Source organism: Aspergillus oryzae, chromosome 1 (genome assembly GCF_000184455.2).
Source record: "Aspergillus oryzae RIB40 DNA, chromosome 1".
Classification (NCBI taxonomy): Eukaryota; Fungi; Ascomycota; class Eurotiomycetes; order Eurotiales; family Aspergillaceae; genus Aspergillus; species Aspergillus oryzae.
Window position 1 is genome coordinate 677,580 of NC_036435.1, and position 15,665 is coordinate 693,244.

Genomic DNA, 15,665 nt, shown 5'->3' on the forward strand with positions numbered 1-15,665 from the left:
TTTTGGGCGGAAATTACGTCTATTGCATTAGGGTCAATCTAGATCATGCAGCTCTGTTGGGTCACATGAGGGATACAGCAATTAACCCTATATTGGATGCTGATTGGATTTGTTCGGAACCTCGGCTTGTGGTTTGGGTTCGTGTGCCTAGAAGTGGTATGTTAGAGATGGTTTTACATTGCCATGGCGTCGTTGGCGATACTATAAACTCCTATCTACCGTTTCGATTAGGGGTTATTCATACTAGACTATCTAACTCAAGTCCGGTTTACGTTAGGTTCTTTAATTAGCTGACCATACGTATGTAACTGGGGCTCATCTTCGGGCTGTGGAGTTGATGGGCGGGACCGGTCATCGTTGTGCATGCATGGCATCTACAGGTTTGCATGAAGTATTGGGGTTATTGTTGGTATGCTACCCGCTATGTTAGTGGTCATCATTGCCATTGTGCTGCGTCGGTCAGGGAATTACTTAATATCGAATACTAACTATCTATGCAGTACAGGTAAGGGGGATCACCTAATTACTAGTATATACACTGGGCGGTAGTATTGACTCCCTTACAACAGAAGGACATGTATATATATCTCTCGGCTATAATATGGAAGAGGTAAATCAGGAAGATCCCTTGTTACACTGAATTCCCTTACGAACGGAAAATTGATCTACCATCTAATCGAGTGAAAAAAAAAAAAGATTAGGGCTATCAATATAGGGGCTCCAATGTGCAAACCACCCCTTCCGTATGTATAGAGGACAAAAAAAAGGGGGTAGATAAGAAGATAACAAGAATCTGAGAAATGCAAAAAAGAAGGACCAATCAAGTTATCTAACGCCATTGGCGCTGCTGGGAATCGAACCCAGGTCGATTCGGGGCTGTGGGACTAACCACAACGAAGCATGATAACCACTACACTACAGCACCTTGAATTGGTGATTATCTGTTCTTTAATTTAGAATATATACTACGTAGACATTATATACTTCACGCTATGGTAATATACTGTGTAGATCAAATAACGAAGATCTGTTTGATTTTTAATGTAAGCCAGGTACTTGAAACTTGGGATACAATCGGTAGATTGATATCCATATCAATTGTGAAACACAAACTACGGATCAATGACCATGACCAGGGTAATTGTTATTACACGTGGTTGTCGCATATCGATAAGAAGTCGCGACACCGCGATTCTCAGCCTTCTACAACATCACATCTCTCAACCGACAAGTAAACAGCTCAGTCAATGGCAGTGGCAGATGAAGAGGCGCCCTCGCCTCTCTATCGTCATGCCAGGACACTTCCCTTTGAACTGGTCCAACATATAGGCATTTTCTTCGAAGAGAAGCTCTGTCCGCCTCCCCTCACTCCCCGCAATTCACTTGACCATCGAACTGACCGCGGCGTCCGTCAACCAGACACGCAAGCCCTAAACCTACTCCTAAATATTATCACCACAGGCACGATCCCTCCAACGCCAGTCTACGTCCCGTCGCCCCAGCATCTCGCCCTCGCCGCTACATTCCTCGTCCACCCCTCAACCACCACCCGGGCCAAAACCGCCGAGCAAGAAGAAGCCTCCAATGTCTCCCTGCGACTCCTCCGCCTCGCAAACACCATCGCCGGACCAGTATCCGCCAAACTCGGAACCGCATTCTCCTTCACCCACTTCGAGGCCTCCCGCCATGGGCGCCGCCGACGCGCCGAAGACGAGCAACCCCCAGACGATGATACGAAACCGCTGAACCTCGACCTGGCCCAGTCTGCCTCCGTATGGTCCCGCGCAGAGGACTTCTGGCATGCAGTCGGCTGGGCATTCAACTGTTCCGTGCTTCACCGCGAACGGTGGGAGAAATGGCAAATCTGGCTCGAATACATGTGCGAAGTGCTCGAAGACGACTGGAACGAACGCAAAAGAATGAGCGACCGCAACACAAACATAGATCATAAAGTCCTCAAAGACAGTCTGATCTTCCGCTACATCACCGAAACAACAGCAGGATACGGGCGCAACCGACGGATCCTCCGCGCGATCTTCGCAGACGGGGGCTCGACCTCTGTCAACGAATTCCGCGAGGTCTTCCACCACGAGCTCAAAAAGCCCAAACAAGACAAGAACACCAAGAAACGCGAAGTCCAAGTCAACATCGACGAAGACCAATATGGCGACTACCTAACCGACGACGACGATGACTCCTCCGACAACAATAACAACAACAAGAACGACCCAGACACGGCCTCAAAACGGCCTACCCGGCAAACCAAACGCCCCCGACGAGGTACCCGCGCCAAAGACGTCAAATCAGCCGACGCAGTCGATACCACGTCAACAGTCTACGCACTCAGCGATGTCTCCTCGCACGGCGGCTTCCAATCCCTAGCCCTCCGCCAACGTCTCCTCCACCTTCTCTCCGGTGTCGCGGAGGCTCTCCCTGACGACTTCATTTCCCTCGAGGAACTGTACCACCTCTTCGTCGAAAACATCCGCCATCTCTCCCTCCCCGTCTTCCAGGCTCTCGTCACCCCATCAACTCTACCCTATTTCTCCCCAGAGGCGTGCACAACCCTCTGCGAATGCCTGCTCTTCCGCATCCGCGAGAGCGCAGCCCCAGACACAGACGAGGAGTATCTCAGCCAAGCAAAGCTGGAGGAGTGTTTCCTCCCTTATGCGGCAAGTACCAACAGCGTAATCGACAACACCAAGATGTCGATCCTCCTCGAGGCACTCCTGATCCTACTCGCAAACAGCGACATGCTAAAAGTAACTACGGACTTGCAAGAAGCGGTAGAAGAGGGTATCCAGCGTCGTGCGGAGAAAGCCCAAACGGAGACGAAGAAGAGCGTGAGTGCGCGCAAATCGGAAGATGCGGAGTGGTGCTGGCTGCAGGAGAGTGGGGAGCGGTTGAGGTTCCTTGTTGAGGTTCTTCCGCGTGGGGAGGATTCGGATTGATGTTAGGGTTGGGCTGTTTGGGGGAAAGGTTGTGGTGGATTCTATTCATTGATGGGCTTGAGTTTGGCGTATAGATACCCTTGTTGTCTGTGTGCGTTTAGCATGTTACCAATGCCCTTTGTTGGTGTGGTTTAGCTTTCTTTTATATCTTGATTGAATGAACTATTCAAGCTGCTCATAGCTTATCTATAGCTAGCCACCAAGATCTTGGAACAATATTGGAATCAAACTCTAAAACACGAATAACCGCCGTCAACGGGGTAAACACAAATAGGTATAAAGGATTTGACTGAAATACTACCCGGATTTCAACATATGTGATCACGGAGGAGGACGAGGGCCAATAATCTGTCTCCTTGCGCCTCCAACTCCCAGGCCATGGCCGCCCCGATTCTGGTTGTCACCGCCCATATAGCCGTATTGGTGCACATCCCAGGCTCCTTGTCCTGGCCCAACACCGAGATTGCCATCTCTTAGGCCGTTGGCAGCGGCCTGTTGAGTTTGCTTTTGGTTCTCCTCCCACTCACGCTGGCGCTCGCGCTCGCGCTCCATTTCACGTTCGAGCAATGACTTGGAGGCCCATCCGCCTGCTTTGGTCTTTTGCTGTGCCGCTGCGCGGCGGCTATTTTCTGCGTCAACCTCGGCAGTTGTTGTGTAGTCTTGTGGGCGATGAGTGGCCGGCTTGGGCGCAACGGGAGGTCGATTGGATGCGAGGAAGCGGTCTACGCGGCTTTCTTGATTGGCGGGTTTCGAGGCATAGAGCGTTGGGTCCGGAAGGGGCCGAGGTGATGTAGCGACCGGCTCTGGGAGTGGCCGGGGTGGTAGGGAAGGAGGGGGGTTGGCCGCTTCAGCAATTGATTCTTCGGTCTGATGTTTGTTCCACTCCGTGCGAAGTAGACGGCGTTCTGATTCGAGTGAGGAGAGATTGTAGCTGGGCTTAGGAGGTACAGGTACTGGGCGAGGTGCAGGAGTCGCAGCAGGTGCGGCCTGTTTTTCTTGAATCTCCTGGCGCTCGCGCTGATATTCTGCCTCCCTTTGCTTAGCAGTCTCTAACTCTCGCTCGAGTTCCCTTATGCGCCGTCTCTCTGAGGATTCGGCGGGAGCTTGGTTCGGTCCCACTTGACTCGCTTGGTATTGACTGAGGAACTGTCCATTTAGGCGGGTATCATTGACTTCCCGACGGCGCAGCCTCTCTTTCTCCAGTCTCTCCTCGGCCTCTCTCTCCTCGCGCTGGCGCTGCTCCTCCTCCTCTTCCCATCGTCGCTGTTGATCATTCCATTGCTTCCGCTCTTCCTCAAGCTTGCGTCGCTCTTGCTCCTTTAGACGGGCAGTTTCCTCCTCCCATCGACGCTCCTCCTCTGCTCGCGCGCGCGCTTCTTCTGCCTCTCGCTCTTGACGTCTCCGCTCTGACTCCTCAAACTCCAAACGCTGGCGCTCTTCTTCTTCACGTCTGCGCTTCTCCTTTTCGGCCAGACTCGGTACATTTGGTGCCGCGGTCGTGATCTGTCGGCGAGCACCAAACGCCACACCTTGGTTGGCTTGACTGGCACCGCCCATATAGCCGTATTGGTGGATGTTCCATGCTGGCATCGTCGTATGCTCATCCGTTCTTTTGCTCCAACTGCTCACCGGGCCTGGAGATTTGGCCGGGCTTGAGTATCCAGAGGCGCTGGAGTTTGCGTTACTGAGTCCCCGTGGCCGAGAGGGTGTATGGGCACCTTGACTGGAGCCGGTCGCATTGGGGCTTAGAGCACCAACTTTGCTTTGGGGACCAATCGAGCGGGGGAATTTGCCGGGTTGGAGAGCATTAGCCCTTCTACTGAAGGCCACCAAACACTGCAGGACCTGTGCGGGATCCTTGGCCTCATAAAGATCGACAGTAAGGAAAACATCATGCGGAGGAAGGCTCAGGGGTGCGATTTGACACGCGCGAAGGAAGTGTGAGATGTTTTCCATTTGGACAAAGGGCATAGATGACTGCTTATACTTGACGCCGGGGGAAACGGCAAGGTTGACCAACCTAGGGCTATGTTAGTACGTCGAATTGCGATGAGAGTATGCAAGAAATGTAATTATCAGGCTTACCGGCACAGCGCGACGCCATCTCTGAGTGCATCTAGAAGATCTCCGGCTGGTAGTCTTTCATGGAGGACTTCTTCAATCCAGCTGCGGACTTCTGCGGCAGCCTGCGGGGTATAGCGGGACAGGCGCAGACTGCGCAAATCCTTATCCAGTGACGTAACGGAAGCCATGTTTGAGATTCAGATAAATCTGAAACGATCGGTCTGTCGTGAGTAGTCGTTAGACTTCTTTCTCACTACGACCGACGGATGTAATCGACTGTTTATGCTGCCAGCCGTTGGTATGAACCGTGGTACGGGAACCTAGGGGGGGCGGAATAGGAGGCGGTGCTCCTGATATAAAAGAGGCAAATTGGAATGGATCTAGAATCGAATAGTTCGGTGGGTTATATACAGAGTAGCGTTCAAATGGGGAAGAACAGAGGAAAGAAAAAAAAGGGGAAATATAAGAGAGAAATAAAACACAGAGTAGTAGTATAGTGAATTGACACAAAATACGATATACTTGTTCATAAGTAAGGGAATGGAATGGAATGCTGTTGTCCTTTCCTTCTCCTGTAGATCGACTAAGCCGCCGCCCATACCGTGACCTATCACAGCCCTGCCTTACCCGATGACGTCCGTCCTTCAATGAATCCCTTCGGTGCCCAAGTCTAAGCCCCCCGTTCAAGTCAAGGTGGATGACGCTGCTTCAATTTCCCCATTTTTTATTCTCATATTATTCATAGCTGCCTGATTGTTCCTCTTCTTGATCGGCCCCAAATGAGTCCGGTAAATAGTCTGTGGTTCAAGTGGAAGAGCCTTCGATTGCCGTGGCGAAAATCTTTCCTCGTCGGTATGTTCAACCTGAGCGTTGCTACCTAGTCATCGGCAATGTCTCACCCTAAATGTCTTTGCAACAGGAACGGATCTCTCCGGAAACACATTCTGGGAATTTAAAGATGCCTTGAATGCTGCGCGATACCGACGGATCGTCAAGTTCAATCCTAAAACCCATTATGCGGATGTCCAAGTGAGCCGTAAGTACTTCCTTTTCTCCCTTCATTTACTTTACTCTACCTCCCACACCTCCGTCTCGTCAAGAATATGGTAGAGAATCAATTAATGACTGACACAATGGGAATTCAGCACAATGGCACCAATGGCTCCGCTACGTCCGAGCCGAACCCCCCTCCGTCCAAGAACAACAACAAGACGTCCTTCGCCAGATTCAAATCAAGCAACTGGCCCGACTAGCCGATGAGCGCTGGGCCAGCAAGGCTTCTTACCTCGACATGCCACAGAACAAACAACCAGAGCCAGCAACTCAAATAACAGATGCGACCACGAATGCATCCGCGCAGGCCAGCAACGCACATGAAAATACTGCCCCTACACCCGAAACCAAAGAAACGGACCACGTCGAGACACCAGCCACTAAAAATGATCCTTGGGCTGCAGCCCGAGGAGCTCCTAGCCAGGACTGGCAGCCGCAGTCCTGGACACCGAAACCGTCTCAGAGATGAAGTTGAAGACGGGATAGAAATTAAGATTGTCGATCTTTATCTCGTCGGTAGATTACACGCGCCATTGGAAGGATTCCGCTTGGACTGAGCGCCGTCAATTCGAGGCCTGGTTACTAAGTGGCTTGTTATGACTCGAAATTATCAGATAGCTTTGGTTTCAAAGCTGTATTGCGCTTTTCTCCCGTCGGAGAAATTTGGGTGCACCACTTGGCTATATCGTCTGGTGGTTTGAGGGAAAGGATGGGCTCAGGGCCATTCTTGGTTCTGGACATGCTGACCTTGTCCGAGTGGTTCGATACTTCATATTAATTATTGGAGTTTGAACTGGAAAATTTGTACTTCAGCTATGTATTTTATGAGATCTATGGCCCTCTTTTTCAGTAGGGTTGAAAATGTGTATAATAGTTATGCTACGGAGTATCTAGATTCTAGAAGGGCTTTCTTACATATCGGTGTCCACCATGACATTCGTGACTCTCACCTGATACTTGATCCGATATTATATATAACAATAAATTAGCAAAGAGGACTTAAGCCAACGAGAAGATCAGAAAGATATATTAAAGAGGTATGGCATTTGTAGTACTTTTGGAGACTCGATATGTACATCAAGGTGGAATACATTATGCCAGATTAGGTTTAGGTAAGACGGCCCGGGAGGGCTGATTAAGATGCCAGGAACAAATCTAACGCTCAAACAGATTCTCTCTCAGTGTTTTAGACTCCGGATCCATCAGAACACCGAACAGACCGACTGGAAACACTCAATATAAAGTAATATAAGGACAAAAGGTATATGGCAGAAATAAATCAAACAAACAAACGGGATTACCTCCAGTTTTCAAAACATTACAGCCTCGAGGGCCTCCACATCTCCACCGGCTTTCCGTACTGCATTAAGTGCGGCTTCGCTAATCCTGCGACGCCGGTCACGGGCCTCTTGCTCCCGTCGCGCTTTGGTTTTGGAGCTGCCACTGGGGGCAACTCCTGTGAGAATTTTTTGACTGTCATTTAGCGTAAAGTTTACAAATGAAACAGTTACCGACTTGGCTCCCTTGGGGCTCCCCGATCCATTAAGGCCCTTGACGGGTTTGGGGACATTCATTGAGTTGGAGGAAATCTTCCGGCCGGGCTGACGGCGCTGAGCTTTCATGGTGATGCTGTGATGCATGGCTAATCCGTTCTTGGGGGATCGATCTGCTCGCGGAGACAGAGATGGTGACCGCGATTGAGGATGAAGCTGGGGAGTTGCAAAGGAAGATGCGTCAACATATTTAGCGTGAGCGGTAGGCACGTGGCTATAAGTGTGGTTCTCCTGACAACTAGACGCCGTCGGAGCCATGGTCGTTGAGGAAAATGATGAATTGGCGGTGGCGGTCATGTCATACGCAGATGGATCCATCTGGATCATAAGACCCCCTTGCAGGATGTCATGTTGACTATTGGCCAAGTCATGCTGATGGGTGGTGTTCTGGATCGGCTGCTGTGGAGGGGGCGACGCGACTACTTGTTGATAGGAAGGTTGGCGTTGGGGCACCCGAGCATTCATGGGTGGCCACCAGGCCTGAGCATCGTGGCTCTGAAGATCAGGCGTGAACAGCCCGGGAGTACCGAGCGCATCGGAATGCCAGGATGACATGGACTGGGGATCCGAGGAATGCGGGGAGGGAAAGATGTCGTCTGCTGAAGGGGGACTCGAAGTCACAGTGGAGTTATTGGAGTGGTTTAAATACCGGGCTTGTTGTCTTGATAACACTCCCGTACATGGCGATGGCATGGATATCGCGGGAGATGGGGTGAAAATGCTAGTGTCAAAGTGATGATGCATCTCGGTGGAGTCTCCCGAATGATGGATGTGTACGGCGCTGTTGTCGGCCGCTATGTTCTCTTGCTGTGGCAGGATATCTGACGGTGGCGGCGACAGTGGGAATCGATCATCAGCACTACGGAGGAAATTCAAGTTCTGAAGTCGGTGCGCCCAAGCTTCTTGATACGCCATTCTTCCTTTCTGGAATTGAGAAGGACGTGTCAGGCTGGGGGAGAAGCTTTGTTTGTGCTGCAAACCACGGCGACCATTAGGTTCGCGGTGACGTTGGATAGACTTCGGAGTGACTAATGCACTTTTTGGTTTACGGCGTGGAGTTCCCGGGGGAGTTGTCGGCGAAGAGCGGGTCTCTGCAGGGCAAGTCGTCGAAGAAGCTTCAAGGTTGACGTTTAGATCTGAAACAGCAGAGGGATGAACGGTGTCTTGAAATGCAAGGGGGGCTTGGCCGAGAGATGAGGGTGCGTCTGGCGGTAGGCTCCAGAAATCCTTCGCCCACTGTGGTGAAGGATGGGTTTGTTGTTTGGAGGTGGAGATGATGGGTGACTGCTCGCCACAATTACTTGACAATGAGTCCAGCGAAAAGAATTGATCAAAGTCGCTAGGGAATGAAACGTCTTTGTTGCCGTCGGTACTCGAGCCATCAATATTGACGTACTGACTGAATAAATCATCGTTGTTGAACGAGTGGTCGAAAGGTTGTGCAAACATGTTGTCGGATATTCTATTTCCGTTTGCGGCGATGGTGGTTCCAAGCTCAGCTGTCAAAGAGAACGTTTACCAACAAATTGGTGGGCAGGAACCAATCTGATTGGCGACCAGCGTATACTCTGGGTCGAAGGGAACTGCGGATCCTTTAGCCGGCGATCCGTCCAAGAGCTTCGATTCTTTGCAGCGACCGATGTTGGAATGTTTGGTGTGTAGGAGTGGTTTGATGGATTGACAATCAAAGAAAACACTGCAGAAGATGCAAAGAAGACAAAGAAAACAAACAACAGACAGAGGGCTGTATTTGAATCGTTGCGCCGGGGACCCAGCCTCTTGGATTCTACACACATTCCAAGTGCTCTAAAGATGGGTAAGGAATGCCCCAGAGGGGGGATGGGAAGCTCTCCATATGGTCCACCCTTGGCCCATTGCTTGACCTGAATGCCTGAGTACCTTGCTCCGACCAATCACAGAGGTTGGAAAACTGGGTGGCTGATTGGATACCTCAAGAGCTTGCCCACATTCATTGACAGAGAGAATGCTCGGATGTCCCCATTAGCCACTTGGTGGAATGCAACCCTTACTATACCAGAAACAGGGTGTGTAGTATCAGCAGGACAGTCATACGAGGGCCCCAGAGAGAATCCCTCCAATGCACACCAATGATGGCGAGAGCTGATCGTTAACAATGGGAGTAGCTACTGGCCGGCTTGTACACGCAGCCCATGCGCGTTCCTCAGTTGGAGAAGGGCCGGTCCTTAACGGGAAGCACCCATCACGGCGAAATGACGTACCGAATGTAAGCGTCATGAATCATGATACTACCCTATGAATTAGACCCAGAGCTTATGTGGGTATCCGGGAAAGACCCTCCCTCCACTCTCAATTGAACCTTTGTTCAATGGGATTCTTTACTGAGTAGTTTGGTGGAGTAGGAGCTGCTCGAGCGGTCGAGCCCTCCAATGCTGAGCAGTCGATCGCCCTGTTGGAATGGGTCCCGGAATGCTAAAGCTGGAGAGGAATGCGCGCCTCCAGTAACCATGCATGGAACAAGTGTTCATCAAGGGGAAATCATTTCCATTCTGGCAGAATCTAGTTGTGTTCCAATTGGTAAGTAGCTTCAAAGAAGTTTGGAACAAAAGATATGCGCGGCAGGTGCTAATCTGCTCTCCTGAAGTTTCTATAATTAATCCTCTTGACGCGTAACAGCTCCCTTTGACCAATCTTCAATTGTTTGCATACAGTCTTTCTCATCTTGGATCTCAACAAAATTAAATGTGTTCCAGATCGCAAGAGATCGCCAGAGATCGCCACCGACTAATTTCTCAGCAGGTAATTTGGTTGTGGTACAGGGATATAGTATCGCTATCCAGTTTCACTCAAGACCACGCGATGTCAATGTAGCTCAGAACGCCCGAAGTGCGGTTTCTTTGTCCAAATCCGTCTTACCCTTGTAGCTCATCTCTGGAAGGCAGTTATTGTGCAACAAACAAACGGCGATCATAGTTTGCCAAGATCTGTAGGGAGATTACCCGTCGAGGCTCAAACACCTAAATGCAAACTGGATACCACTGCTGCCCAGGATCAGGAAAAAACACTTGGCTCAACCAAGGGTCGACTTTCGAATAGTGGGTAAGGTGGGAGAAATCGAGAGGGTAAAGGGGGGAAGCAGCCATATGAAAGAATGCTTGAACTACTACTATGGGTGAAAGCCCAGATAAGATCGTTGCATCCCTTGTGTTCCTCAAAGAAGACCCTATTTTGAGATTGGAATGCATGACACTAAGAATGATAAGCATCTAGGAACGGATTAGGTTGAGAGTACAAGGGACATATCAGTACCTTGCCTCAAAGTATACGCTCAATTGTGGTACCTGCAGATATGCAGGTACTGAACAAAGATCTCCTTCGCCGATGCTCGCCAGATTAAGGCGAATGTCCTTCATTAAACCTCCTGTGACCAGTACTTTTGCTAATTAAACATACGTACACATGAAGTCTTATAGAATTAATAGGGATCTACTCAATCTTGATTGTGCAACCTAGATTTTGACGTGTTTCACAAACATCGTTCCGCATGACGCGGTTCCTCCTTTACCTCAACACTTGCTTATAGTTCATACTGAGTAGTACCAGATCGGGTACTCCGGTCCAAAAGCCCTAACCCGGAGCGGATCAACTCAGGCGCCGAAGTGGTTGCCATGACTTCATTCGTTGGGAAACAAGCGGCAGCCGAGGAACACTAGACCATTCTTGGACATCCGAAGCCGGGCCGAAAGGAGCCGAAAGAAGGGGGCGAACAGCCGCAACTGGTCAGGTGGTGGGTGTGATGACGGAAATCTGACTCCAAGGCACTGTCAGCGACGGTCGTCTTTCGTTGACCTTCCTCCCACAGGCACCCTGTGCTGTTCCATTATCACCACTCCTGTCGCCGCCACACGTTTGTTGTGTGGGTTCATGATAGTGTACCTTTGAACTTCCCTTGGGGCAATCTGACTATCTTCCGATTGTTACCCCTCGCGCCCCCGCTAAATCTTCCACCCCATCCCACGCAAAGTGGCGTGAATTTATAAGCCCAGGGCTCGACTCATCATCTCTGGTACATCGACGCGAAAACATCTCTGATTCAGTCGAGGAAGTCGCGCTTTCTCGTCCAGACTCAACTATCCTTGTTAAGGCCACGCAACGCGTCGTGGGCGATCACAATACCTTGAAAGATTTCGAATACGCACACCTACAGTCTATATGTATATCAACGCAGAGTCCATCAAAATCAACCCTATTTTGAAAACCAGGAGAGGACCTCAACCGGAGTCTTGTACCGGTCACCTTCAGCAGCACCAGAAGTGCATGTTTTTTACCTTAAGAAATTCACGGATCTCGAAGTAATCACTAAGATGTATTCCAAGATTGTTTTTGTCGGGGTTGCCCTCGTCAGCCTCCACTAGGTGAATACCTTGATCCACGCTTGTGCTTCACCATGGACTCCTACCGGTTCTTCGGAGGCCTTCGAAGCCAAAAACTCTCAAAATCGAAACACAACTACTGATCCTTTTTCAATAAATCAAACGGTCTATTCTTCACCTGTTGTCAAGGCTTTGGGTCTCAACACACCTATATTGGTACTTGGCAAAACGTGTCTCGAACACAGATCACAGGTTATCAATATGAGCAACCAAACCATGAACAAAAAGTCCTGGGAGTCTCTTTCTTCGACATTCTCCGGCCTCGAAATCTCTCTCTCTCAGGACAGCTGTTATGCATCTGATGAAGTTTCAGTCACATCGACTAACCCGACCACCGTCAATTCGTCTGTGGTCTCGTCTGTAACACCCACTACGGCAACGGCAGAGCGTCCGTTATTGAAGCCGATCCTAAAAAGACCGTATGCTGAAATTGCGGAAGACGGAGAATCTGAGTCCGGCTATGCATCGGGTGCTTCTGAACAAGAGTTTGAGTTTCTATCAGAAGATGATTCCGGCTCCGACTCGGATTCGGATTCCGATGACGATGAAGTGTACTACGTCACATGCTGGGAAGATGAGTCGGACTCTATGTCCGAGTATAGCGAAGATGATGACAATGACTATGATTATGACGACGACTCAGCCGATGGCTCCTTTATTTCATTCGGGTCGAACAACGTTAGGTTTGACACCAACGTGCTCTATATTGAAGCGCCAGAAGTCCAAGAAGAAGATGCACCCAGTACTGAATTGACCTGCCATGAGCTGATGGAGATGGCAAGGGCATCTGGCAGCCTCCATTTACAAGAGGGAAACGATATCGGTGACGATTTCGATGACGCCGAGCATGGCAATATCAGTGACTCCATCAGGCAGCTGCCTGAAGAACATACCAGCGATGTTGTGGACCTAGACAAGCGACTTTTCATCGCCTATATGAATGGCATCAATGGGATCGCTGATCCCGGCTACAAGTCGCGTCTGCACGCGCTGGTTGGCGACATCATGATGGGTCGTGCTAAATCACCATACTTGGAAGCAGATAATGCCGATGGGGTTTACCTTGATCATGCCCTCAACCACGTGATTGGAACATTTCCCAACCTCGTTGCCAAGCAGGAGTTTGATGAACTTTTGAGCCTCAGCGAAGAAAAGGGAGCGCTGGAGCAGCCGGCTGAGGTCCGCGAGAGTCTTAACCTGAGCTTACTGAAGAAAATTGAGAGCCTTCTCTCCGAACGATTGGCCAGTGATGTCAAGATCGGACATGATGAGCTGAGCTTTTTCGCTGGTGGGGTCGCGTATGCCCTTGAAAACTGGAAACCTTATATGGTCCATTGAAATGAGTTACGAGCAACAAAAGGCTTCAGTGCAGGGAAAATGAAGCCAACGTAGTAAAAAGTCCGGCACGGAAACACGGGAATTTATTTGGTTTGTCTATAGCGATTTACAAAAGCTTTATCTAGCGGGTTAATCTATTCAGTTTTGAAATCATGAGTTTCAACGGGCATGGTCACGCCCATTTAACAATAAGGGCATATGTATGTGGCTCTCTTTTCAACCACGAGGAGGCAAAGAGGATAGTCTTCTTACGTATGCCGTCGCATTTCCCTTGGTTGTAGCGATTGTTGCCGTACCATCCTCCCTAGGATTAAACGTTGTTTCTGATCCAGAGAGTCGTTCGTTATGACTGCCCTAAAAGGCGACAGTACCAGACTGACTACCCAGGCCGACTATGAAGCTAAAAATATGGGCATGACCATGACAGATGTGGACCGGCAAACACATGACGAACCCACTGTTCCCATACTGACATGACCTACTGCCAGGCACATCCCATACACAGATCTCCCCAAGCTCAAGCCACAAGCCACAAGATCCAAAAATAACAGACATGCGAACCACTACTAAAATAGACAAAACTGTCTCGAACCGCCCCCTACTATACCTACACACAAATCTACCCAAACACACGTAAACACTGAAACCAACGAACGACGCCGTCATCATCATGAGTTGGGCCCAATAACGCCATGGTATCCGATAGTGCAACCCTACGAAGTATAATATGCACGCAAGATTCTAGATGTTCGGGACCCCAAAAAGCAAAAATTAATAGGCAGGAAGCAGGGCTAGGGCTAGACTAGTCTGAGACGTAATCAAACAGTTAAGTTGCCTTATTGCTTTTGGGGGCTGGGATGATTTTAGTATCATCTGAGTAAGGAAGGGTGGAGCCGAATCCTGCATGCAGGTATCCGACATCCTGGTCCATCGTGAGACGACCACTGCGGTCGTGGGCTGATTCAGATGTGTTTTACATTGGGGGTGTGCTGGGTAGGGAATCCTTTTGCATCAGGTATGTAATATGTATTGGTACGTCTAGGGCGATTGGTACATACATAGTTTAGTAATATATTGCTCCTACTACACTGTATATTGCGTACGGATGGACTGGGGTATAGATGGGGTGGTTCTGTCTTTCTCAGTGGTTCCTGGGAAATTTGCTCTCGAGATGATCGACTACTCGAGTCATGTAGGGACGGAGTACTCCGTATCTACTACATACCATCCTATCGGTTTTCCATCGTGGGGACTAACTCACTTGGTACCCTACTCCGTACCGATTCGCTGCATCGGATATAATATACTTTCTTTTCTCAGCTTACCATACACACGGACACGCTATGTTGGCTGAGCTGATCTCAGCTGAGATCACTTTAATCATCCCACGATCTAAGTACGTAGTTGATTAATCCAATCTGATTGAAACCGTCACCACCAACCATGGTTTATTATTACGATGACCCCGCTGGAGATAAACGAACGACCCACGAATGGAGATACGGCATTACTTAGCCTACCCGCCGTCAATAGAAGTTAGTACTTACGTAGCCTTTGATTTAGTATTTGAAATTGCTTTTCCCGAAATGGGTCCCTGTCTTTTTCTCTTTCGACCTTGTCAACTGCCGAATGAGATCATCGATATCTGGGAGGGGCCAACTTTGATCACTTGGTGAGTTCATATCGGCAGGGCTATGGCTGGTTTCTCAGGCGTGGATTGGATGGGAGTGTTGGTGATGAATTAATGTTTGGCTTTATCAAGGTGCCCGTGCTATGTCTATTTCAATTCCTACAATCTTATGCGTCACGGACCTCACGGCTTTGGTTGCCGTCGAGTAAGCTCTGTGCCCCGGTATGGGGAAATGTTGTCCTGTGCCCCGTTATTGTGCTCGGGCGTGCTGTCAATGATCGTCTCTTTGGGGTGGTTGTTGGTGGGTTTGGGGTTCAATAGTTGCGGTTTTCTTTATTTGTTCCTTCTTTTCCAAGTTTTACTATACTCCGTACTCCGTATGTGATGGTGAATGGAGTATCGAGTGGCGGTTTGGTGGATTAGAACGGGAAAAAAAAAATATTAGTAAAAGGAGACAGAGCTGGAGGAAATGCTGATGGAGGGTACATCCAATCAGAGATGTCTGCTAAAGGGCATGAATAAAGAGGAACAATAGTGTCAGGTGGATCAGCCTCTTTTCCTCCCCCAAGTGGTATAGGGACACGATTGGATCAGCTTCAATAGTCTGGGAAACTAAGTTTGAATGGAGAGTCGGTTGTCCGGTACTGCGTGCACGAGAGCCGAT

The 15,665-nt window shown here is 49.5% G+C and overlaps 3 protein-coding genes and 1 non-coding gene across 4 annotated transcripts; 1 reads left to right on the forward strand and 3 right to left on the reverse strand.

The window, feature by feature from the left end:
- Positions 1–839: 839 nt before the first annotated feature.
- On the reverse strand, positions 840–925 carry AO090009t00010. Its single transcript has one exon. It is a non-coding gene; the product is annotated as a tRNA-His (tRNA).
- A 322-nt stretch (positions 926–1,247) lies between these two features.
- AO090009000258 (uncharacterized protein) lies at positions 1,248–2,951 on the forward strand (the record flags this gene model as incomplete). Its single annotated transcript, XM_023234444.1, has 1 exon — positions 1,248–2,951. One exon carries the CDS (start codon positions 1,248–1,250, stop codon positions 2,949–2,951), a length of 1,704 nt encoding a protein of 567 aa, XP_023088582.1.
- Positions 2,952–3,272: 321 nt separating this feature from the next.
- Positions 3,273–5,203, reverse strand: AO090009000259 (calponin homology domain protein; the record flags this gene model as incomplete). The annotated part of the gene is made up of 2 exons (XM_001816692.1): positions 3,273–4,971; positions 5,037–5,203. 2 exons carry the CDS (start codon positions 5,201–5,203, stop codon positions 3,273–3,275), a joined length of 1,866 nt encoding a protein of 621 aa, XP_001816744.1.
- Positions 5,204–7,378: 2,175 nt separating this feature from the next.
- On the reverse strand, positions 7,379–9,070 carry wetA (developmental regulatory protein WetA; the record flags this gene model as incomplete). The annotated part of the gene is made up of 1 exon (XM_001816693.1): positions 7,379–9,070. One exon carries the CDS (start codon positions 9,068–9,070, stop codon positions 7,379–7,381), a length of 1,692 nt encoding a protein of 563 aa, XP_001816745.1.
- Between the last annotated feature and the right edge of the window lie 6,595 nt (positions 9,071–15,665).